Source organism: Chionomys nivalis, chromosome 18, assembly GCF_950005125.1.
Source record: "Chionomys nivalis chromosome 18, mChiNiv1.1, whole genome shotgun sequence".
NCBI lineage: Eukaryota > Metazoa > Chordata > Mammalia > Rodentia > Cricetidae > Chionomys > Chionomys nivalis.
Window position 1 is genome coordinate 17,605,262 of NC_080103.1, and position 25,728 is coordinate 17,630,989.

The window sequence follows — 25,728 nt, forward strand, 5'->3', positions numbered from 1 at the left end:
AGCCCCAACTGTCCCGAAACTCTCTGTAGAACAGACAGGCCTCAAACTCAGAAGTCTGAGTGCTGGGAATAAAGGTATACACCACCACTGCTCCAGTCTTTTGATATAATTCTGATTTGTATTTCCCTGATTGTTAAAGATGCTGAAAAATTTATTTAAGTATATTATAGGCTACTTTTTAAAATTTATTTATTATGTATACAGTATTCTCTCTGCATGTATGCCTGTAGGCCAGAAGAGGACACCAGATCTCATTACAGATGGTTGTGAGCCACCATGTGGTTGCTGGGAACTGAACTCAGAACCTTTGGAAGAGTGGGCAGTACTCTTAATCGCTGAGCCATCTCTCCAGTCCTATAGGCTACTTTTATTTCTTTTGAGAGCTGGCTGTTCAATGCACTTGATTATTGTGATTTTATTTTGGACATTTAATTTTCTGAGTTCTTTATATATACTAGTATTTTAAAAATGCTTACATTCTGTGTAAGTGTGGGTTCAGTGGGTCAAATTCAGGGCTGGTTTGCACAGCAAGTACCTTTACCAGCTGAACTACCTTGTATAATTTAGTTTCTATGGATGAATAATGTTTCCTGTTGTTTGTATGTGCATGATATGTGTTTATGTGTATTTACCACATTTTAAAAATATTCACTTACTGATGGATACGTTGTTTTACTCTATATGTTGGTTACTACTGATATAGTAGACAAAGGGAATTTTCATATATCTCTAGAAGCATGCTGATTTCATTTCCTTTGAATATATACCCAATGATGGGATAGCTGAATTATAAAGAACTCCATACTGTTGTATAATTGCTGTGCTAATTCTACATTCTCACCAACAGTGCCTAAGACTCTTTTGCTTCCCCAACAGCATTTGTATTCTATTGTCTTTTTAATAATAGCTGTTCCAACTGGAGTAAGAGCATAACTCGTTGTAGTAGTGTTGATTTGTATTTCTTTGTTATCAGTGATGGAAAATTTTCATGATACTTTGTGTGTGTGCATATGTATACGCACATATACTTGCACATGTGTACAAATGTGGGTCACAGGGATTGAATTCAGGCCTTTGGGCTTGCAGCAAATATTTTTACATGCTGAGCCATCTTGCCCATCCTTGAACAGTTTTTATATAGTTGCAGACCATCTGTATGTCTTGAGAAGTATCCAGATCACTTTTCCATTTCATTTGTTGTGATGGGGACTGGTTACACACTAGGCTATTGCTTTGTTTCTGAGCTTCATTCTTATCTATTTGCCCATTTTTAGTTTGGATTATAACTACTACTGGTGCTTGCTATTGTTTTGTGTATATCCTGAGTATTAACTCCTACTCAAATGATTCATTTGCAGATCTTTTTCTCATCCTGAAGATTGTTTTTTTTTACTTTGTTTCCTTAATTATATAGTTTATTTTTCTGTTTTTGATGCCTTTGCTTTTGAGTCTTCTATAGTTGTGTTTTGTAATTTGACCTTCCTGAGTAGTTTACTTCTGTTGCTTTTCTATTTTAATGACATCCAGGTTTTAAAATGTAGAAATCATTTATTTCATTCTTTCAGAGCTTTTCCTTCTAATTGAATTTCTCTGAGTGTTTTTAATTATGCTGCTGCCACCACTGTAGTCTCTCCTTCGTTTTTTGATTTTTTTAAAAAAGCTCTTCCCTTCTGTTTCCTCCTCCACTTTGCTTTTTCTTTTTTTCCCCCCAACTCAGGTTTTCTTTTGTTTCTTCCATTAGTTTTGCCTTAGTAGGAATTTCCTCGCCTATTCAGATTGTTCAGCTTGGCTTCCCTCGAGTTACCGAATCTCCTTAAATGGGATATACTTGTTCTTTGCTTATTCATGAGTATGACTCCCTTTACAGGATCAAGTTGGTGCATGACTTTGTAGTTATTGGTCAGTGGTGAGCCAGCAGACCATGGTAGACAGGATACTTTGTTTCACTTGCCCTATACTGACTACATTTTCAAATTAAATGTTGTATTCCAAGAATAACAGATCCTCACTATTCCTGGTTGGCTAGTACAAATGGGGTTAGGATAGGCCTCTCTTGATCTTCTCTTTTTTTTTTTTTTTGTTTTGTTTTTCGAGACAGGGTTTCTCTGTAGCTTTGGAGCCTGTCCTTCTCTTAACTAAGTCTCTTAGTACAAGATTTAGATGACCTAAAGGGGAGTCAGTGACTAAGTAGATGCATTGGAACCTAGCAGTCATAGACTCCCCAGTCTTCATGGTTATGGGTCCACAGTTCAATACTTTCTTACATAAAGAGAAAAAAATATAATTGTTTATATATGTTTATAAGTTTATATATATATATATATATATATATATATATATATATGTAAGCAAACAAGAGCCCTGTGTCCTATGACTATTTTGTTAGACTCTGGATTTCTGTACTTTGGAATTGAATATTTTAAGAGCTATCTTGAAATTTCTTGCTATGAGATACAGTTTCTGCCTACATTAGTGAAAAATTACACTAAACTTTATGTGAAGGACTATATAGTAAATGTTTTTGTAGAAATACAGAAATCATTTAAAAATAAACATTAACAGTTTTCCACTATTTTGTACATACATAATGTATTTCTGTGGAATTTTCTCCATCATATTTAATACCCCCTTCCACTGAACACTTGACCAAATCCATCATTCTTGGGTTAGTGGCTGAAATATTTTACTATTGGTTTTTTTTTTTTTTTTGGTTTTTTTTTTGGTTTTTTCAAGAAAGGGTTTCTCTGTAGCTTTGGAGCCTGTCCTGGAACTCCCTTTGTAGACCAGGCTGGCCTCGAACTCACAGAGATCCGCCTGCCTCTGCCTACTGAGTGCTGGGATTAAAGGCGTGCACCACCACCACCCAGTTTATTGGTTTGGTTTTGCTTTTGGGTTGAGATAGAATCATATATTATATATATATATTTTTTTTTTCCTCTGTTCCCCTCCCTGTCTCTTCCCTACCTCCTTCAATCCTCCCCCAAGGTCCCCATGCCTCCAAGTTACTGAGGAGATCTTATCTTTTTCTACTTTCCACTTCCCATGTAGATTAGATCTATGTAAGTCTTTTAGCGTCCTCATTGTTGTCTAAGTTCTCTGGGATTGTGGTTTGTAGGCTGGCTTTCTTTGCTTTATGTTAAAAAAAAAAACCTATGAGTGAGTACATGTGATAATTGTCTTTCTGTGTCTGGGTTACCTCACTCAAAATAATGTTTTCTAAGCTCCATCCGTTTTTTTGTTGTTGTTGTTGTTGTTGTTTTTTTTTTTTTTTTTGCGAAATTCAAGATGTCACTTTTTTTCTGCTGTGTAGTACTCCATTGTGTAAATGTACCACATTTTCCTTATCCATTCTTCCATCGAGGGGCATTTAGGTTGTTTCCAGGTTCTGGCTATGACAAACAATGCTGTTATGAACATAGTTGAGCACATGTCCTTGTGGCATGATTGAGCATCCTTTGGATATATACCCAAAAGTGGTATTGCTGGGTCTTGAGGAAGGTTGTTTCCTAATTTTCTGAGAAATCGCCACACTGACATCTGAAAGGTTTGTACCAGCTTGCATTCCCACCAGCAATGCAGAAGTGTTTCCTTTTCCCCACAACCTCTCCAGTATAAGTTGTCATCAGTGTTTTTGATCTTGGTCATTCTTTCAGGTGTAAGATGGAATCTCAGAGTTGTTTTGATTTGCATTTCTCTGATGACTAAGGATGTCAAACATTTCCTTAAGTGTCTCTCAACCATTTTAGATTCCTTTGTTGAGAGTTCTCTGTTTAGGTCTGTACTCCATTTTTTTTATTGGATTATATGTGATCTTTTGGTGTTCAATTTCTTGAGTTCTTTGTATATTTTGGAGATCAGACCTCTGTCTGATGTGGGTTAGTGAAGATCTTTTCCCATTCTGTAGGCTGTCGTTTTGTCTTGTTGACCGTGTCCTTTGCTTTACAGAAGCTTTTCAGTTTCAGGAGGTCCCATTTATTAATTGTTTCTCTTATTGTCTGTGCTGCTGGGGTTCTATTTAGGAAATGGTTCCAATGCGTTCAAGTGTACTTCCCGCTTTCTCTTCTATGAGGTTCAGTGTGGCTGGCTTTATGTTGAGGTCTTTGATCCATTTGGACTTGAGTTTTGTGCATGGTGATAGATATGGGTCTATTTTCATTTTTCTACATGTTGATATCCAGTTATGCCAGCACCACTTGTTAAAATGCTTTCTTTTTTCCATTTGATATTTTTTTGCTTCTTTATCAAAGATCAGGTGTTCGAAGATGTGTGGATTGATACCAGGTCTTCTATTCGGTTCCATTGGTCCTCCTGTCTGTTCTTATGCCAATACCAGACTGTTTTCAGTACTGTAGCTCTGTAGTAGAGTTTGAAGTCAGGGATTATGATGCCTCCAGTTCTTTTATTGCCCATGATTGTTTTGGCTATCCTGGGTTTTTTGCTTTTCCAAATGAAGTTGAATATCGTTCTTTTGAGGTCTTTGAAGAATTTTGCTGGGATTTTGATGGGCATTGTATTGAATCTGTAGATTGCTTTTTACTAAGATTGCCATTTTTACTATGTTAATTCTGCCTACCCAAGAGCATGGGAGGTCTTTCTACTTTCTGGTGTCTTCTTCAATTTCTTTCTTCAAAGATTGAAAGTTCTTGTCATACAAGTTTTTCACTGGTTTGGTTAGAGTTACTCCGAGATATTTTATGCTATTTGTGGCTATTCTGAAGGGTGTTGATTCTCTGATTTCTTCCCCAGCCTATTTATCATCTGTGTACAGGAGAGCTACTCATTTTTTTGAGTTAATCTTGGATCCTGCTACATTACTGAAAGTGTTTATGAGTTGTAGAATTTTATTGGTACAATTTTTGGGATCACTTATGTAAACTATCATATCATCAGCAAATAGTGAGAGTTTGACTTCTTTTCCAATTTGTATCCCCTTGATCTCCCTTTGGTGTCTTATTGCTGTAGCTAGGACCTCAAGAACTATATTGAATAGATATGGAGAGAGTGGACAGTCTTGTCTTGTTCCTGATTTCAGTGGAATCACTGGGAGTTTCTCTTCATTTAGTTTGATGTTGGCTGTTGGCTTGCTGTACATTGCCTTAATTATGTTTAGGTATGTTCCTTGTATCCCTGCTCTCTCTAAGACCTTTATCATGAAGGGATGTTGTATTTTGTCAAATGGTTTTTCGGCATCTAATGAGATGATCATATGGTTTTTATTTTTCAGCTTATCTATATGGTAGATTACATTGACAGGTTGAACCATCCCTGCACCTGTCAAATGAAACCGACTTGGTCATGGTGGATGATGGTTCTGATGTTTTCTTGAATTCGATTTGCTAGTGCTTTATTGAGTATTTTTGCATCAATGTTCATGAGTGAGACTAGTCTGTAATTGTCTTTCTGTGGTTTGGGTATCAGGGTAATTGTAGCCTCATAAAAAGAGTTTGGCAATGTTTCTATTGTGTGGAATAATTTGAGGAGTATTGGTATTAGTTCTTCTTTGATAGTCTTGTAGAATTCTGAGCTGAAACCATCTGGTCCTGGGCTTTTTTTGGTTTGGAGACTTTTGATGACTGTTTGTATTTCTTTAGAAGTTATATGTCTGTTTAATTTGCTTATCTGGTCTTAATTTTGGTAATATTTATCCAGAAATTGCCCATTTCCTTTAAGTTTTCCAATTTTGTGGAGTACTGGTTTTCAAAATATGACCTGATGATCATCTATATTTTCTCTGTATCTGTTGTCATGTCCCCCTTTTCATTTCTGATTTTGTTAATTTGGGTATTCTCTCTCTGCCTTTTGGTTAGTTTGGATAAAGGTTTATTTATTTTGTTGATTTTTCTCGAAGAACCAGCTCTTTGTCTCATTGATTATTTGTTTTTTTTTTTGTTTCTATTTTGTTGATTTCAGCTATCAATTTGATTATATCCTTCCATCTAGTTCTCTTAGGTGAGTTTGCTTCTTTCTGTTCTAAAGTTTTCAAATGTCCTGTTAATTCACTAGTGTGGGATTTTTCCAGCTTCTTTAGGCATTTAGTGCTATGAACTTGCCTCTTAACACTGCTTTCATTGTGTCCCATAAACTTGGGTATGTTGTGTGGTCATTTTCATTGAATTTTAGGAAGTCTTTAATTTCCCCCTTTATTTCTTCCATGACCCATTGATGATTCAGGTGAGCATTGTTTAATTTCCATGTGTTTGTGGGTTTTCTGGAATTGGTATTGCTGTTGACTTCTAGTTTTAAAGCATGGTGATTTGATAAGGTACATTGGGTTATTCCTTTTTTTTTTTTTGTATTTGTTGAGGTTTGTTTTGTTACCTAGTATGTGGTCAATTTTTGAGAAGGTTCCATGAGGTGCTGAGAAGTTATATTCTGTGTTTGGATGGAATATTCTATGGATGTCTGTTAAGTGCATTTGAGTCATAACATCTATTCTTTTATTTCTCTGTTAATTTTTTGTTTGACTGACTTGTCCAGTGGTGAGAGGGGAGCGTTGGAAGTCTCCCACTGTTAGTGTGTGGGGTTTAATATATGACTTCAGCTTTAGAAGTGTTTCTTTGACATATGAGGGTTCCCTTGTATTTGGGGCATAGATGTTCAGTCTTGAAATTTCCTCTTGATGGATTTTTCCTGTGACTAATATGAAATGTCCTTCTTTGTCTCTTTTGACTGGTTTTACCTTGAACTCTATTTTGTTAGATAATAAGATAGCTATACCCGCTTGTTTCTTAGGTCCATTTGATTGGTATATTTTTCCCCAACCCTTTACTCTGAGCCGATGTCTGTCTTTGAGGTTGAGATGCATTTCTTTTATGCAAAAGAGGGACAGATTCTGGTTTATTTTTATTTTTTTTTATTTTTTTTATTTTTCGAGACAGGGTTTCTCTGTAGCTTTTTGGTTCCTGTCCTGGAACTAGCTCTTGTAGACCAGGCTGGCCTCGAACTCACAGAGATCCGCCTGTCTCTGCCTCCCGAGTGCTGGGATTAAAGGCATGCACCACCACTGCCTGGCTCAGATTCTGTTTTCTTATCCAGTCTGTTAGCTTGTGCCTTTTTATAGGTGAGTTGAGTTTGTTTACATTAAGGGATATTAATGACCAGTGGTTATCTCCTGTTAATTTAGTTTTCATTGTTGGTGATGTTAATTTGTGCATTTTTTCTTCTGGATTTGCTGTAATGAGATCATCAACTGTCTTTTTGTTGGTGTAGCCATCTTTCTTGGGTTGGAGTTTTCCTTCTAGTATTTTTTGTAAGGCTGGGTTTGTGACTAGGTATTGGTGAGATCTAGATTTGTCATGTTTTGTCCTTCTATGGTGGGGTTGAGATAGAATCTTCCTCTATAGCCTAGGCTTGTCTTAAACTCATAGCAGTCTTCCTGCCTCACTGTCCCAAAAGACTAGACTTATGCCTTTATTTTACATAAACATTTTTTTAAAAAATATGTTCATTTGTTTTGTGTGTGAGCATGCGTGAGTGTGTATTTGAACATGTGGACATCATAGCATTCTTTTAAAAATGTTTTTATTTATGTATATGCTTTATTTGTATGTATGTCTATGTACCACATGTGTGCCTGTTACCCATGGAGAACTGAAGAGGGCATTGGATTCCCTGGAATTGGTGTTTCAGACAGTTGTGGCCCACCATGTTGGTGCTGGGAATTGAGCCTGGGTTTTTCAGAAGAGCAGCCAGTGAGTGTACTACCACTGCCTGGCTCCGAACAATGGTCCTACTTTATTTTTTAAACTTGCGCTTTTGAAAAACATAGTTAACAATCTATAATTAGCTGGGCGGTGGTGGCGCACGCCTTTAATCCCAGCACTTGGGAGGCAGAAGCAGGCGGATCTCTGTGAGTTCAAGACCAGCCTGGTCTACAAGAGCTAGTTCCAGGACAGGCTCCAAAAAAGCCGGGCGGTGGTGGCGCACGCCTTTAATCCCAGCACTTGGGAGGCAGAGGCAGGCGGATCTCTTTGAGTTCGAGACCAGCCTGGTCTACAAGAGCTAGTTCCAGAACAGGCTCCAAAACCACAGAGAAACCCTGTCTCGAAAAAAAACCAAAAACCAAAAAAAAAAAAAAAAGAAACAATCTATAATTACCTTAATTTTATGCATCACTGTTTGAAAAGTGTGTGTGTGTCTATAGGCGTCTACCATGTTGAAAAAACTTATAGTCTATTTTAAATGATGCCAAATATTAATTTTATTGTATATTGACTTATTGTTTTCTGGTTACATAAGATTTTAAAATTTTAATTCGAAGATGTATAGATCCTTAAGGATATATGAAATTTAGCCAGGTGATTGATCGCACACCTTTAATTCCAGCATTTGGGAGGCAGAGGCAGGCAGATCTTGAGGTTAACCTAGTCTACAGAGTGAGTTCTGGGACAGCCAGGGCTACACACAAAGAGACCCTGCCTGTCTCAAAACAACCACACACATTCAAAAAGAACATGTGAAACTAAGAATATTAGTAATTATTTACTGTAATATCTAATTATATTTCATTATTTTTGATATCAGAATTGGGCTCAATATGATAATGTGTGTACATATCTTACCATAGAACTAATGCAGTAGATATTTTCATGAATAGTGCTAAAACTGACTTGTGGGAATTTGCTGAATATTTTTTTTAAAGATTTATTTATTTATTATGTATACAACATTCTGCCTCCATATATGCCCGCACGCCAGAGGAGGGCGCCAGATCTCAGTACAGATGGTTGTGAGGCGAATTGAACTCAGGACCTCTGGAAGAGCAGCCAGTGCTCTTAACCTCTGAGCCATCTCTCCAGCCCCAGTTTGCTGGATATTTATGATCATAGTCTAAATATATGTTGCTATATGGTATTATATAGGTGTGAGCCAGTTCATAAATAGTTTTCTATATTATACCTCTAATTTTCTTTTCTTTATTTAGATTTATTTTATGTGTAAGAGTATCTGCATATATGTTTGTGTACCATGTGCATACAGTTCCCTCAGAGGCCGGGAGAGAGCATCAGAGATTATGAAACTAGAACCACAGATGATTGTGAGGTACCATAAGGATGCTGGAAATTGAATCTGGGTCCACTGGAAGAGTAAGCCTGTGGTCTTAACCACTGAGCCATCTCTCCAGCCCTCATCCAATTTCACCTGAATCAAGTAATGGTTTTTTATTTGGCTTCTCTTAGCTATATTGTCTTTTCTTTCTTTCTTTCTTTCTTTCTTTCTTTCTTTCTTTCTTTCTTTCTTTCTTTCTTTCTTTCTTTCTTTTTTTTTTTTGCCAATTGTTTTGTCATAGTTTTCAACACTTCTCATCTTCAGCTCTTCTCATCTTCATCTGTCTGCTGTTATCTCTGTCTTCTGTTATTTTGTGGGACAAGCAGTTGAACACAGGGCTTACAAGTGTAGGGGGGGAATAACTACTCAAAGATATCATAAGGAAAATCTAGCATTGAGTAAAGATTTGTTAGGTCATGCAAAGAACTGCTGCTGGTCAAGTACATATTTAAAAGTAAATTGCTGCAGTGATGAGAAGCTAATCATAACTGATTAATGGGAAAGCAGTTTGCTATATGTTTATACACTTCAGTTTGAAAATGTTGGAAAGCTGCTTTCTGTGTCTTAGAACTCCTTTTCTTCTCTTAGATGTGTAAATATTGACATATTTAACGGTCCCGTGTCTAAGCTGGGGCCCTAACTTAAGTCCTTATGTATGCTAGGTAAGCTTTCTACTGCTGAGTTACATCCTTGCCCAGCCCAAGTTCTATCCTTTGCTTCTTTAGTAGTTATTGTTGCTTGTTAGAATTGGCTTAGTTGAGAAGCTGGCGGCTCAGTTGAGAAGCTATTTAAACAGTATTTACCTAAATCATACTTGTTACATTCAACTAAAACACCTTTCTCTCATTTTGAATAATTATGTAGTTTTCCATTAAAATTAACCATTTAGATACTTCTAATTTCTTTCTTAATTATAAATATTATTCTCATGATAAAGTCATTTATGTTTTTGTGTATATGTGAACCTACTGTGAGTTCTTTAGGAGCTGTATAGTTTGTCTTTTTTAAAAAAGAAAGTGTGTGTGTGTGTGTATCTTTGTGTGTGCATGTGCCCGCACCATGAAGAACTATTTATCTGTTGAGATGGGGGAAGACAGAAGAATAGCTAGATCCTGAAGCAAGAGACCACTGATCTTTTCTACAGAAATTGTTTAGCATGAAGGTAACAGCAGACAGATGTTACGAGAATGATAATTTTTCCTTGTCTCCTGGAAATCACCAGGTAGGCCAATTGGGCTAGCCAGCAAACCCCAGGGATCATCTTACTCTCTTCTTCTCCACCAAACTACCACCAGGCCTGTGTTGTGATCAGGTTCTCAAGCAAGCATTTTACTTACTCTAGCCCTTGCTAGAGAGTCCATTTGATTCTGCTGCATTTTTTTATTTTTCAAAAAGATTATTTAAAGTGTATGGGTGTTTTGTCTGTGCAGCATGTGTATGATGTGCCTGCAGAGGCCAGAATGAGAAATCAGGTTACCTGAAACTGGAATTACAGGTGGTTCTGACATGCCCTGCGGATGAGTTAAACACATTTTATCGGAGACAAGCCAGTGCTTTTAACCTCTGAGCCATCTAGCCCTAGCACGGTTCTTTTTAATTTAGCTAGTTAATTTATTTTTAAACATTTATTTTACTTTTTAAATGAAGAGCATATGTGTGCGGGTATGTGCAAGTGTATGCAGGTGCCCAAGGAGACCAAAGGCATTGGACTACCCAGAACGAGTTGTAGGTGCTGGCAACCAAATTCATGTCCTCTGTAATAGCAACAAATCCTCTTTACCACTGTTCCATTTATCTCTTCAACCTCTTAATTTTCAGAAACATCTGTTTAGGTGTGTGAGTGTATATATACACACATAGGTGCCTGCTCTGTAGAAACCAGAATAGGATATTGGATCTCTGGGGCTGGAGTTGCAGGCACTTGTGAACACTTGTTCTCTGAAGAGTCCTGTCATTTCCAAGAGCAGCAAACACTTTTAATCTCTAATTGAATTCACAGAAATTCTTCTGCTGTTGTTTCCCAACTGCTGGGATTAATGAAGGTGCTGCCACCATGTCTGGCAACCTACTTTTTAGATTTTTTTTTTAAGTTATAAACTGATTGGCCTAGTCGCCCAGACTTCTTATTAACTCTTGTAACTTATATTAGCCCGTTATTCTTGCTATGTCAGCCACGTGACTTGGTGCCTTATTGGGCAAGGCAGTCACATCTTGCTTCTTCTGTGGCTTGGTCACAGCTGCAGACTAGGACTTTTTTCTTCTCAGAATTCACCTGATCTCATTGACCCACCTCCACCTCCTGTCTGGTTGTACTGCCTATACTTCCTGCCTGGCTACTGGCCAATCAGTGTTAATTTAAAATATAATTGACAGGATACAGACCATACAGACCCACAGCACTTCCTCCTCTTTTTTTCTTTTTTTAAAAAAACAAGAACTCTGAATCTAATAATCTTTGTTTAGCTTTTCTTCTGACTATTACTTATAACAACTTGTAACCAACATTCTAAACAAAGGAAAATATCCATAGTCCATTTTTTTGGGAATATGGGCATAGTTTTCCAGGCTACTTCCTGCTGGTTGGGGGCACTGATATAATCTTATGGGGTCCTTAAGAAAATTTAGAATTGTGATCAAGTCATGACTGGAGTATCCTGTGAGGCTTGATCATCTCAGGCAGCAGTCTTAAATCTATTCTGGATGTAGAGCTTAGACATCTGGGCCATCTGTTCCTACAGAGATTTCTCAGGTGATCTTCCTTGATCAGACCTGATTTTTCTTAATTCAGAATGAATCCACAGCCTCTTATTTCCTGTGGAAACAAAAACAAAACCTCTTCTCCAAAGTAATATACCTTTTGACTTCAATTTTGAAGTCAAGGTATTTTTAAAATACCTATCTTGGAATAATTCAGCAGCATTTATAAACAAATATCTTTTGGCATTCAAACAATTTATAGATAACATAATAACATACAGTATCCAGACTGTGTATTTTTCATCTTTACGTGGCTTTATTTTAACCTCTATTTCTTTTACTTATATTTTAAATTTTTGACTTTTTGAGACAGGGTTTCTCTGTGTATCTTTGGCTGTCCTGGAACTCACTCTGTAAACCAAGCTGTTCTTAAGAACACAGAGATCCACCTGCCTCTGCCTCACAACTGCTGGGATTAAAGGTGTGTGCTACCACACCTTGAATTCATGGAGGTCTGCCTGCCTGTGTCTCCCACGTGTTGGAATTAAAGGTGTGTGCCACCACACCCAACCACTCCCAACCACTCTCTTTTTTTATTTTAAAGGCTTTAACCTTTTTTTCCCCTTTCCCAAGCCTGCATATATTTTTAACACATTGTAAACCATTGAGAGGTTTTCTTTGTCTTTGAATCTCTCTTTACTGTATGTATATCTCTCTTTTTCTGACCACATGAATATTTAATTTGCTAAGCAATATGACTAGGATTAAAGCCGTGGCTTTGATGGCTGGATCCGGCCCATTCCTTAGCTTTCCGAAATTTCAGCCTCACAGCGGACGTATACCAGCGGAGCCATTTTTATTGCCACAACTCTGTGGTGTTTCAAGGTCTCTGCCACCAAGCAAGCCGCAGCAGTCTGTGATGGAGGAAGGTCATTTGTCAATAAACAAACTGCCTTGGCCCATTTGATAGGCTATCCCTTAGGTGGGTGGAGTAGACAGAATAGAATGCTGGGAGGAAGAGGAAGTGAGCTCAGATGCAAGGCAGCTCCTCTGAGAGACAGACGCCATGGGGAGAAAGAAGCCGAGTCATTGAGTCGCCATGATTCTCCCACTCCAGACAGACGCAGGTTAAGATCTCTCCTGGTAAGCCAACTCGTTGTGCTACACAAAATATTATAAATGGGTTAAATCAATATATAAAAGCTAGCCAATAAAAAACTAAAACTAATGGGCCAGGCAGTGATTAAAAGAATACAGTTTCCGTGTAATTATTTCGGGGCATAAGCTAGCCATGCGGGTGGCTGGGTGCCGGGGACGCAGCCCTGCCGCTCCTATTACAACAAGTCTGCTCACAAACCACAGTCAAATGCTCTGTAGTCGGACCTCCTGTCTGAAAGAGTCAGAGTTTGCGCTGGCAGGACGGCCCAGAAAGCCAGCATTTTAAAATGGTGCACCCTTTTCCCTGCTATGGCTGAAAACCAAAAAGTACGTGGTCAGCTTTTCATCAGCACCTTTTAAGTGTTTTGTGGCAGAGCCTCTTAAAAGGGCTATAAAGTTTTTGCAGCTAAAGCTGAGTCAGGAAGCCTCTCTTAAATGAGAGTTTTTGCTTGTCTCTAGCAAGCAGAGCAGACCTGAGAAATTGCTGCTACCAAGAAACCATGTGTAATGCTGTTATTTTGTGTCTAAAATTCCTTCTCAAGCTCTTTCAGGCTTTATGTGGATGCAGTTGTCCACACATTGGACACCATTCTGTTGTCTGAGTTTTCTGTCCTTCCCGGTTCCCTCAGTCATTACGTCCCAAAGAAATCACACAGAGGTCTACATCAGTTATAACCTGATTGGTCTAGTGACCCAGACTTTTAATTAACTCTTATAACTTATATTAGCCCATTATTCTTGTCTATGTTAGCCACGTGGCTCAGTACCTTATTCAGCGAGGCAGTCACATCTTGCTTCTTCTGTGGCTGGGTCAGGCATTTTGCCTGCATATGTGTATGTGAGTACTTGTTTCCCATGGCCTTTTTCATGCATCCATAGTTTTGGTTAACCCTTTCTTACCTTCTTTCCTCTATTCTTGCTTAAATTTCTATACCTTCTATTCTCATTTCTAATTTTATTGCATGTGTTGTGCTATTACTGCCAAAACTTTTTTATTCCCCCTCTTGTGGGCTCCTTTTTAGTTACCTGACCTCTACATATACTCCCATGTAAAAACTCTCTCTCTCTCTCTCTCTCTCTCTCTCTCTCTCTCTCTCTCTCTCTCTCTCTCTCACACACACACACACACACACACACACACCTGCCTCACTCTTGTAGGGTCCCTCAGAATAATTCAGAAATAACATACATCTTAAGCACCTTGATGACATCTTCCTCCCCCCGACCTCCTTTTGAGACCAGGTCCTTCTACATAGTTCTGACTGTCCTGGAACTCATTATGCAGACCAGACTGGCCTTAAACACAGAGATCTCTGCCTCCCTAGTGCAGCACCACCACCACCTGATTCAGAATTCTCTTCCCATTTTGAAAAATATTATCCACTATTAACATTTGTCTCTTTTTTTAGTTGGTGTAATACGGTGTCCAGTATGTCGTCAAGAATGCAGACAGATAGATCTTGTGGATAATTATTTTGTGAAAGACACATCTGAAGCTCCTAGCAGTTCTGATGAGAAGTCAGAACAGGTATGCACCTCAATTTTTCTGTATATTTTCTGTTATTAAAATGTAAATTATAAGAAAAATATTTGATTAAGTTATTTAGGCACTTTTGTAGTTCTGTATTTCCTGTTAGCAATAAACAATAACTCTTCCACACCCTCAGACTTGGTGAAATAAAGTACTTATTTGTTTATTGATTTTTCAACATAGGGTTTCTGTGTAACAGCCTTAGCTGTCCTAGTGCTAGCTCTGTAGTCCAGGCTGGTCTTGAACTCAAAATAATCTGCCTGCCTCTTCCTCTTGAGTGCTGGGATTAAAGTTGTGTGCCACCATCGCCCAGCAAATATTTATTATTTCAAAAGATAAGTTTTGCATAGACTTTTATGTTCTGAGTATTGGATTTTTACCTATGTTTTACCTAGGGTTATTGGTTAAGGAATTTTGTTGAAGATAAATGAGTATCATGATGGTTTTATTCTTTGTATAATGAATTAGTGTTTGTTGAGAACAAGTTGCAAAGTTTTTCCTTTTTTTGTGGATTTGTGTATCTACATTTGGCAAATGTAATGTAGACTGGTGCTTTTCTCTTTTAGGTCTGTACAAGTTGTGAAGACAATGCAAGCGCAGTTGGTTTTTGTGTAGAATGTGGAGAGTGGCTATGTAAGACATGCATTGAAGCACATCAGAGAGTAAAATTCACTAAAGATCATCTAATCAGGAAAAAAGAAGATGTTTCAGGTACGATACATAGAGTTGCTATTTAAAAAAAAGTGTAAGTGTACGTGTGTACTCATGCCACAGTGCTTGCTTGTGGAAGTCAGAGGACATCCTTCAGGAGTTAGATTTCTATAGCATTTGAGTCCAGGGATTGCATTGTGACCATCAGGTTTGCCAGCGTCTGCCTTTATTACTGAGCTGTCTTGCTTGTCCCAATACACATAGTTTGAATGCTCATATTTAACCTTTTTTTTTTTTTTTTTTTTTTTTGTTTTTTCACATTTAACCTTTTGAGTCTAAAATAGTATGGTCTACTTACTTATGATTTTTGATTGCTACCACCAATAAAAATAAACTTAGTAAAAAATTTTATTATTTAAAAATATTTTGTTACAGAGTCTGTTGGAGCATCTGGTCAGCGCCCTGTGTTTTGTCCTGTACATAAACAAGAACAGTTGAAATTGTTCTGTGAAACATGTGATAGACTGACATGTAGAGACTGTCAACTGTTGGAGCACAAAGAACATAGGTAAAGAAGTCAGTTGTTTACTGAAAAATATTAGAAATAGTACTGATAAACTTGTTTTTAGACAACTATTGGTACCATAATTTTGTTTTTACAGTATTTAAGCCCAGATTTTATTTCTTGAAGCAATCTATGTTTGATAAGATGTCTTTCATGTTCATATCTAATTATATTATGAATATTTGTTATGGTATATCATTAATGTGGGTTTGAGTTTGTAAGATTGAGTTAGGTTACTTCTTCATTAGTCCTATGGTTCAAATAAGCTTTTTCCAAATGTAATGTATTTCCGTCGGAAGCTATATGTGAAGTAGTATTTGTATGGAGGTAACTGATATTCTCACATATGCAACTGATACAATGTTTTAATATACAAGCATAAATATGCTGGTTTCACATTAAATATATTATTTGCAGGAAAAATAGGACCCTATAAACAAACATTGTTACTTAGTATAGTTTTATTTATTTATTTATTTTTTGATTTTTTTCGAGACAGGGTTTCTCCGTAGCTTTTGGTTCCTGTCCTGGAACTAGCTCTTGTAGACCAGGCTGGCCTCGAACTCACAGAGATCTGCCTGCCTCTGCCTCCCGAGTGCTGGGATTAAAGGCGTGCACCACCACCGCCCGGCCTTAGTATAGTTTTAATACATAACTTTATTAGCCATATTTTAACTCAATCAGCAATACTTACACATGTCTGTTTCACCTGAACTGTTTCAGGCCTGTAATAGAATTTTTAGTTAGGCATATAACATAATTTTTGCAAGCTTCCTCACTTTCCATGGCATTTGTTTTAGAAATAGTAGGTGATATGGCCCATCTACAAACTAGAGAAGTATCTAGGATATTTTTGAAGATAGATTTCTAAATGGATGAAAGTAAGTTTTATCAGTCTACTCTCAAGAAAGAGTAGTAATGAGTTTCTGCCCCAAACCCCAACTAACCTATATTTTCCATCTCTTGCTTTCTTATTTTCTTTCTCAAATGAAGTCTGGTTGAGTTGCCCACGTTGGTTTCCAGTATGATCTTCCTGCCTCTCTCAGACTCCAATGCACAACTGTTCTGGAGCAAATGTTTTCTAACTGTATGTTTGCTTCAGTGGATTTATTGAGTGTCACTGATGCCGTCATCTAATTGCTGACAGTTCTTGTACTTTATGCTGGGCACTTTCTCAGTGCTGAGTGCTCATTTAATTCATGAGGTGTGAGTGTTGATGTTAAGACTGAAAGGTGAGAGAGCCTACTCTCAGGAGGCTTTAGTAATTTGTACAAGTGGTAGAGCCATGATTTGAGGACCAGGGTTTGTGCTCTAAATCTCTTTAGTTTACATGTTCATTTCTCCCCATATTGTGTAGAAACTATAGTGTACAATATATAAAGCAGCTCACATTCGATTTTATAGGTAATGCCTTTTTGGAAAAAAAACCCTCTCACTGTTAGAGCATTCTTTTTAGCCTTAATTGTTATATTCAGAAATGTTGCATGTCTCTCATCTGCAGCTTGGCCATGTTATTTGTATCTGAAGTGACTAATCTTAAGGAAGACTTCACCTTCAGGGCCAAATCACAGTGTTATTTTCCTCCAGTTGTCTCAGACATTAAATTATCTTTGTCAGAGCTTCAGCCAGATACTTTGATCCCTCAGATTTCTTTCATAGTATTTAAATTTTCATAGTATGCAAATTATATAATAAGTTAATTATTTGGAGAGAGGAGTGCCAAAATTCAGCGTGAAGACCAGAGGGCAACTTTCAGAATTGGTTCTATCTTTCCATCATAGGACTCCCAGGAACTGAGCTTAGGTTGTTAGAACTGACAGTGTCTTTCTCTTGCTGAGCCATTTCTCAGGCTACACGGTGAGAAGGAAGATGGTATACTTTTTCTTGTGACAAGATGGTTTCTTTGGTCTTAAAGAAGTAGAGGCTTCATGGTAGCGAGTAGTAGAAGAGTGGTTTCCACTAACTTCCCACCGTGAAGTTTTTAAAAAGTTTAACTTTTTTCCTTTATCATTTACATCTTAGTCCTGATTATATTAATCTGTTCCCGTCTTCTGTTGTTCCCCTCTTTCTCTGTTTGAGGTAGTCTGGAACTTGCTATGTAGACCATGCTGGCCTTAACACTTCTAAGGATCCTTCTGCCCCGTCTCCTAAGTGCTGAGGTTATTAAGTATGCTTACACTATCCAGCCCTAACTATGGTGTTGAAGACACCGTGAGCGGAGATAAACATTTTTTCCTTCTCCTGTATTCAGGACATTTCTTCAGAACATTTCTGTGGCCATTTATGTTTGTTTGTTTGTTTGTTTTTATTCTTAATGTTAACATTCTGACATCAACTAAATGTCCTTTAATTCACTTAGAACACCTGTTCTAAGTTTTGGTCAACTGATTAAAGGTCCTTTGGGGTGTTCCTTCTTGAGGTACCAGTTGTAAATTGGGTTATGGTCCATAGACTAGGACTTCTTTAATATACAATTGTGTTTATTATGAAGATGTTTTAAATACAAATAGATAGCCATTGGATGAGATACATAGGGCAAGCTATAGGAGAAAGGGGAATATATCAGTAGGTTTCTTATTATCCATATGTTCAGTAACCTAGAAGCTCCCCAGATTCTGCCTTTTGTCTTTTTTTAATGTAGGTTCCTTATGTAGGCATTATTGTAAAGTCACTGATGTTTTGTGATCAGCTCAAGTTTCAGACCATTTCTTTTAAGTTTAGAGCCACAGTGATGAAATTTCCTAATGACATAGCACTTAGTGTGTATCCCCCATTAAGAGGCATATGCCATATATCATAGTATCACGTCTTTCTCCTGTGTTTGCACTTCCATTTTGTTTTAGTGAATGTTTGTTTTTTTGATGTCTTGATGTGTAATCTAGGCTGTCCTCAAATATGCTGTTGTGCCGTGGCCTCTCAGATTACAAAGATGACATTATGCCCAGAACTGCATTTGCATTATGCTTTGCCTGGATGTATGATTGTAAAACTACTTAAAATCTGTTTCCCATTACTACAGAGAACTTAGGGCTGGTCTCACTGCTTTGAATCCTGCTAGGTTAAAATTTTTTCCTATCTACATTGCTGCCTATTATTTAGTTGAAGTATGTTTCTAACACAAAACTTGAGTAGAATAGTAAAGTGGTCCCTCTTTAATAAAAAAGTATGAGTTTTCAGTGTACTGCATGCCATATAATTTTTATCTTTGTCTTTATAATCCATTCGCAAGACTACTTTTTTTTTTCTTTTTTTGGATTTTTGAGACAGAGTTTCTCCATAGCTTTTGGTTCCTGTCCTGGAACTAGCTCTTGTAGACCAGGCTGGCCTCGAACTCACAGAGATCCTCCTCCCTCTGCCTCCCGAGTGCTGGGATTAAAGGCGTGCGCTACCACCGCCCGGCTTAGACTACTTCTTTTAATATCATTTTGAGAGTACAGCAAAACCCCAAATGTTTGGGCAAGTAGCCTATCCACCAGAGTGGTAGTGTTCTAAAGAAACAGGATGCTGATCATTCATGCTATAATCATAGTCTATAAACTATTCAACATTTTGTTAACCAAGAATAGTTTGCTAGATCCTAATCAAAGGATCCAGCAGCTCTTGAGTTAACCCCAAGTTCCCCTTGGGGAAGAGGGTACTTGTTTGCAGGTATGCTGAGCACTGTTTTGTATTCTCTTGGTTATATATTCCTGTAAAAAAATTTCCATGTTATAGGAAATCCCATTGGATGCTTCTTTCCACATTAGAGTTTCTGCAATACTTGAACATGTGATAGTTATTCTAGGCTTCAGGATTAATTTCTGTCCTCCAGCCACACAGTCTTTTTTTTTTTTTTAATATTTATTTATTATGTATACAGAATCTATGTGTATGCCTGAAGGCCAGAAGAGGGCGCCAGACCTCATTACAGATGGTTGTGAGCCACCATGTGGTTGCTGGGAATTGAATTCAGGACCTTTGGAAGAGCAGGCAATGCTCCCAACCACTGAGCCATCTCTCCAGCCCCAGCCACACAGTCTTGACCATTGTCCATTACCACCTTAATTTTTCTCAAATGTTCTATATTATCTCTCAGTATCTAGAAATTTCCTTCTCCAAAATTGTAATGCTTGTTGTTGGGTGTCACATACAGCCTTTGCCATAAGCAATAGCCTGCATAAAAGTGCTGCCAGATATCTACAGAAGCCACATCTAAATGTGTATCATATATATTGAGTGCGAGAGTATTGAGAGAGTTGACTTTTGTATTTCAGAAATAGCCCGATTTCTTCAGACCTCATTAAAGTATGGGCTTCTTTCAGGTATTGCACCCCATCCCATCCCACCCCACTTTAGTTTGGGCTTCTTTCAGGTATTGCACCCTATCCCATCCCACCCCACTTTAGTTTGGTGGAGCATGAATAATAAAAACCTAGGGACAGATACTGGGGTTAATGTTGAGGGTCAGAAAAAGCAAAGCATCCAAGCCGCTAGAGAGTTCTAACCTCTACCAAGGCTTACGTGACTACAGACTGCAATGCTCTCTACCAAACCTCAGACTGCAGTGAGCTCTTATCTCCTCCTGCCTTATATTCCTCTGTCCACCCAGCCATATCACTTCTGTCTCTACCTCCCTAGTGCTGGGATTAAAGGCGTGTGACTCCCGAGTGCTGGGAGCACCTTTTATGTGAGTTCTATTTCTCTTTTTAGCCAGATTCCATCTCATGTAGTCTTTGTGTCCTGGGTTTAAAGGTGTATGCTACTACACTCTGGCCTCAGTGGCTTAGCTCTGCACTCTGGTCTTTGGGCAAGCTTTATTAAAATAAAAATAAAATACCACAGTTTGTCTTAAATCTTTTACCTTCTCCCTAAATTCTTACACTAAAGTAAAGTAGTAAAGTGAGCCTGATATCTCTAGCATGTAGCTTCAACCATGTTTGAAGGAGGAAAAGTTGTTTCTTGTTTCACTTGTTTCTCAAGATAGGTCTTGTATATAGTCTGGGGTGGCCTAAAACCCAGTATGTAGCCCACGATGGCTCTGAACTCATGATCCTTCTACATTAATTTTTGAAGTGCTACAATTCTAGATATGTACCACTTTTGCCATGTATTTTCTGTGTATTTCTTACACCTCTTCCCTTTCCTTACCTTGGTTTTTAGGAGAATATTCCAGACATCAGGAACGTGAGCCTTTAGCTATGTAATATGTTACACTACAGATGGTCTAGAGGCCTTGTGTTATATTTATTATTTGTTATGTTATTTTCTAAATAATCTAGTATATATAGTTCTGAGTTACAAATGGTCCAGCTTAGAATGTTGCAAAAGGAATTTACATTCAGGAGAAATAATACTTTGAATTTTGAATTGGGATTCTTTTCCAGGCTACTATGTGATATGCAGTGGATGATATGATACTCTGTAATAGGCATTTGCAAGGAACTCTATTTTTTAATAGCTTTAAATTTAAAATTTTGTTGTGTATGAGAGAGGGCATGCATGTGAAGAGTGCGTGTGTGTAGGCCAGAGGACTGTTTCATTAGCTGTTCTCTCCTTCTACCTTGTTTTTGAGACAAGGTCTCTTGTTTCTACTGTTGCACTACGTATTCTATACTGTCTGGCCTGTAAATCTGTTGTCAGTTCTGTCTCTGCCTCATTTCACCGTGGAGTGCTGGGATTCAGATGTGTGCCACCAAATCCAACTTTCTTTTCTTTTTTTCCTTTTTAAAGGCTATTTATTTATTTACTTACTTACTTATTTATTTATTTGGTCCCCCCCCAGACAGGCCATCCTGGAATTCACTTTGTAGGATTAGGATCAGGCTGGCTTTTGGGCTCAGATCTGCCTGTTTCTGTCTCCTGACTGCTAAGATTAAAGGTGTGTACTGGCTATCTGTTTTATAATACTTGGCAGGTGAAATGTTCACCAGTTAGACTTGATATCCATCTTAGTAATAATATTCAGATGAAGGAAATATAACTATTTCAGATTAAGACTATAAAAGTCATTTTAGTTGTTACCTTAATTTTATTACACATTGCCATAGTTTAATTTTATTAGTTTTAATAACTGCTAGGATAATGGGTTTTGGAATCCTAGTGCATTGGATTTTCCTGTGAAATAGTTCAGTTTCCTTTATGTACTATCCCGCTTTTTTATTCACTCATGTTTATACAGGTGGCCCTTGACCATATAGGTTTGAAATATGTGGGCCCCCTTCTCACGTTCTTTACTTTTATTTTTTAAGATTAGTAATGCTCTGAAAGAATTCTCAGAAATGTGTGTAATGAAGTATAGAATAAAATAAGAAAACTTGTTCTGAATTAGTAGGCATATATAGGCAATGGATTCCTTTTTTATTTATTGCCACGAAATACACATTAGTCTGTTGCCAAAGGTTAATCAAAACTTAAACACCATTATATGGCTGTATTCCATTTAAGAGAGATGTAACCAAACATAAAGTATTAAGTCATAGCCACAAAAATTTAGTTGTTGTAGTATGCTTTCTGTTTATATTGGCAGTGCGGTCAGATATTGGAAATATCTGTTCAGAGTGCTTTGTGACACCAGTCATCTCTGTGTGAACAGTTTATCTCTAGAAGATGTGTTTAATCAAATCAAATTTGTAAAGCAAAAGATAGAAGAAAGAGGAATGCCCTTAACAGTAGAGGTACAGTTATTAGATTGAGAATGAAAATTACAATTTTTTAATTGGTTATATTGGGTCTTTTAAAAAATAATGACACCAGAGAGATGGCGTGTTAAGAATAATTAATATTAGCAAGGTGTGGAGGCACATACCTTTAATCCTAGTACTCAGGAGGCAGAGGTAGGTGGATTTCTATGCGTTTGAGGCCTGTTGGTCTATATTGTGAAGAGCTACTGGCTCTCAGAAACAAAATAAATAAGAATACCTGCTACTCTTACAGAAGACCTGCGTTCAATTCTCATGATCCATATGGCGTCTTACAGCTAGCTGTCAGTTAAGTCCAGTTCTAGGGGATTTATTGCCCGTTCTGGCTCCTGTGGATATCTGTATCTACAGACTTAAATTCATATATATAAAATAAAAGCAAATCTTAAATATAATGATGTTCATGGGAAAGTATTAGAGAACGTCAGCATGTCATAAAATGGAACATGCACTCACAGAGTGCGGCTTTTTCTCATGACTCGAAGGTCACACACATTCTGTTTACTTTTAAAGTGTTACCTAGGGTGAAGATGGGTTGACTAGTGTAAAACTAGGGTCTTTTCCATTGATAGGTTACAGAAGAAAGTCCCAGACTTTTACTCTATTCACTTTCACCTTTTGAAGCTTCTCTGTCACCCTTAGCTTTCAGTCTACTGAGACCAGTATCCTTTATTCTTGTCACCCCAAGAGAGTGCTACATTCCCATGTATCCTCTATAGTGCGTTAATTCCCGTAAGACTCATAATGTGCCTAGTTTCTTCATTTCTGTGTTCACTAATTAAATTATGGTTTGCCATCAATAGATTAAATCTTCAACTTGTATCATCCTGTAGGTCCTTTCCTCCTACAGTTAGACATTTGTGGTTCTCTACTGTACTTCTCATGTTCACCTGTCATTGGACCTGGAAGTTCTTTTCTGTTGTTTACCCCATTCTCTCTCCCTCTTCCCTCCAGATCTCCAGATCGTATCATGCTGTCATCTATACCAGTTATTGTTGCTATTCTCTAAGTGCTCTTATCATTATGTTCATTTCTTAAAGATTTTAGTTCTTAACTCAATGACTAACTGTGTAATGCCTTAATGTCCGACATTTATAATACATAGCATTTGCTCTCTCAACTCCCCTTAGTTTTTGCAGGTTTTCGGTTTGTTCTGTTCTGTTCTGTTAACTCCCCTCTCCCCCTCCCGCCCCACTTCTCTGAGATAGGGTGTCTATAGCTCAGGCTGGCCTTGAAGTCACTGTAGTTTCCCAAATACAGCAAATAATATCGCATTGAAAGATGAATGTCTTAAACTCTGTAAGACACCACAAATAGAATTTGCAGGCCTGGATGAGTAAGTCAATTTGAAGGCCTAGAAACTCAAAATATTACGATGTTCATAAGCACTTTATACTTGGTTGCACTAAAGCTTAAAACATTAAAAAAAAAAAAAACCTTTGTCTTAGTTAAGGTTGTTATTGCTATGAAGATACACCATGGCCATGGTAACTTTTATAAAGAAAACATTTAGTTAGTGTGGCTTGCTTACAGTTTCAGGGGTTCCGTTTATTATCATCACAGTGGAGAGCATGGCAGCTTGCAGGCAGATGTGGTACTTGAGCTGAGAATGCTATATCTTGAAGGCAAAAGGAAGTCAGCTGACAGTTACACTGAGGGAAGCTTGAATAAAAGAGACCTCACAGCCTGCTCTCACTGTGACACACTTCCTTCAACAAGGCCACACCTCCTTGTAGTGCCGCTCCCTTTGAGTCTATTTTGTTTCAAACCACCATAACCTTAAAACATTTTTAATAGTAAGACTTGAGTTGTAAACATATATAGTATAGGAATTTTTCCATTAGTCTGATGAAAATAGTCTGTTATTGACCAAAACATTATGTGTAGTGTATTTTTATAGTAAAATTTTAAGTTGCATAAGTAGCCTTGCTTTATCTTTAAATTGGAGGTCTCATCTCTGTCTTGTGTGTGTAATATATGAGTGCATGTGTTTGTATAGGCCAAAGGCCGATGTCGGCTGTCTTCCTTGGTTACTTTTTGCCTTATTTTTTTGAGACAAGTCCTTTGCTAAACCTTGAGCGTACAGATTGGCTAGACTAGCTAGCTAGCAAACCTCAGAGATCTTCCTTCCTCTCCACTACCTCAGCCCTGAGGTTACAGTCATGTACCACACACCTGGCTTTGTAGTAGGGGCTGGGCTTCTAAACTCAGGCCCTCAGGCTTACACAGCAAGTACTTTACCATTGGAGCACTTCCTTCTGAAATATTGTCTGTCTTTCGTGGTACTGCTTATTGAAGCTAGGACCTTGTACATGCTAAACATGCACTCTGCAATTGAACTATACATCTCTGGCCTTGCTTTTTGTTTTTTATTTTTGTCCTTTTTGTTTTGTTCTTGAGTTATTTTTGTTAGGCTTATAAATCTTTTTTCTTTACACTTGGCTTTAAAGCTGTACTTCTTCATTCTTTTGTCTTAGTGATGGGTTTTGGATGATGATATGTAACTCTGCTGACTTAATGTCTATAAAGTATTTTTACTATTTCTCACTACACAAATTTAGCGACTTTATAGAATAAGTCACTATTAAAAAAACTAACTTGACTGCACATTATTCAGTCTTATATACAGTTGCTTAGGTTTTTTTTTTTTTTTTTTTTAATTGTGTAGCTGCATGGGTGTAGAGGTCGGTGGACAACTTTGGAAGCAGTTCCCTCCTCGTATTTTTAAATGGGTTGTGGGAGATTGAACTCATGTCTCACTTGTGAAGTGAGTGCCTTTAACCAGTGAGAAGCAGTGATTTAAAAAAAAAAAAGCTGTTGGTTTGGGGAGATGACTAGCTCTTTAGAATGTTTTCTGTATATGCATGAGAACTTAGTGCCATCCTCAGAAAAAGTAAAAATGCCACGCCTGGTGGCACACGCTTGAATTCCCAGACTCGGGGAAGAAGAGATAGGTGAGTCCTTAGGAGCTTGCTGGTCATCCAGTTTAGCCTGATCTGTGAGTTTCAGGCCGAAAGTCTGACAAAAACAAATAAAATCAGGGGTGGCTGGCTGGCTCACTTTACATAGGTTCTGGGCACTGAACTCTGGTCATCAGGCTTCTGCAACAAGTACCTCTGACTGCTAAGCTTCTGCAATAAGTACCTCTGACTGCTGAGCCCTCTCTCTGGCCCTTCAGCATTTCTTGAAAGTCTACTGGCAATGACTTCTTTCAGCTTGTGTTCATATGAAAATTCTTAATGTAGAAAAGGGTGCTTTAAACTTCTGAATCGACCTTTTTTCTTTAGCTCTTAAAATGTGTTAATACTGTGCATTGTTATCTCATTCCCCATTTGATGTTGTTAGAACCTGCACTTTGTATGTGCTAGGAATATCATTAATACATTTCTGAATGTTATATG

The 25,728-nt window shown here is 37.7% G+C and overlaps 1 protein-coding gene across 2 annotated transcripts in view; it reads left to right on the top strand.

Annotated features, from left to right (window-relative positions):
- Trim33 (tripartite motif containing 33) overlaps nt 1-25,728 on the top strand; it is a 96,733-nt gene that overhangs the window by 21,397 nt on the left and 49,608 nt on the right. For both annotated transcript variants that reach the window (XM_057793120.1, XM_057793121.1), the window contains exons 2-4: nt 14,313-14,431; nt 15,001-15,145; nt 15,521-15,653. In XM_057793120.1, the coding sequence (XP_057649103.1) occupies nt 14,313-14,431; nt 15,001-15,145; nt 15,521-15,653 (397 nt within the window). The remainder of the gene's footprint in view (nt 1-14,312; nt 14,432-15,000; nt 15,146-15,520; nt 15,654-25,728) is intronic.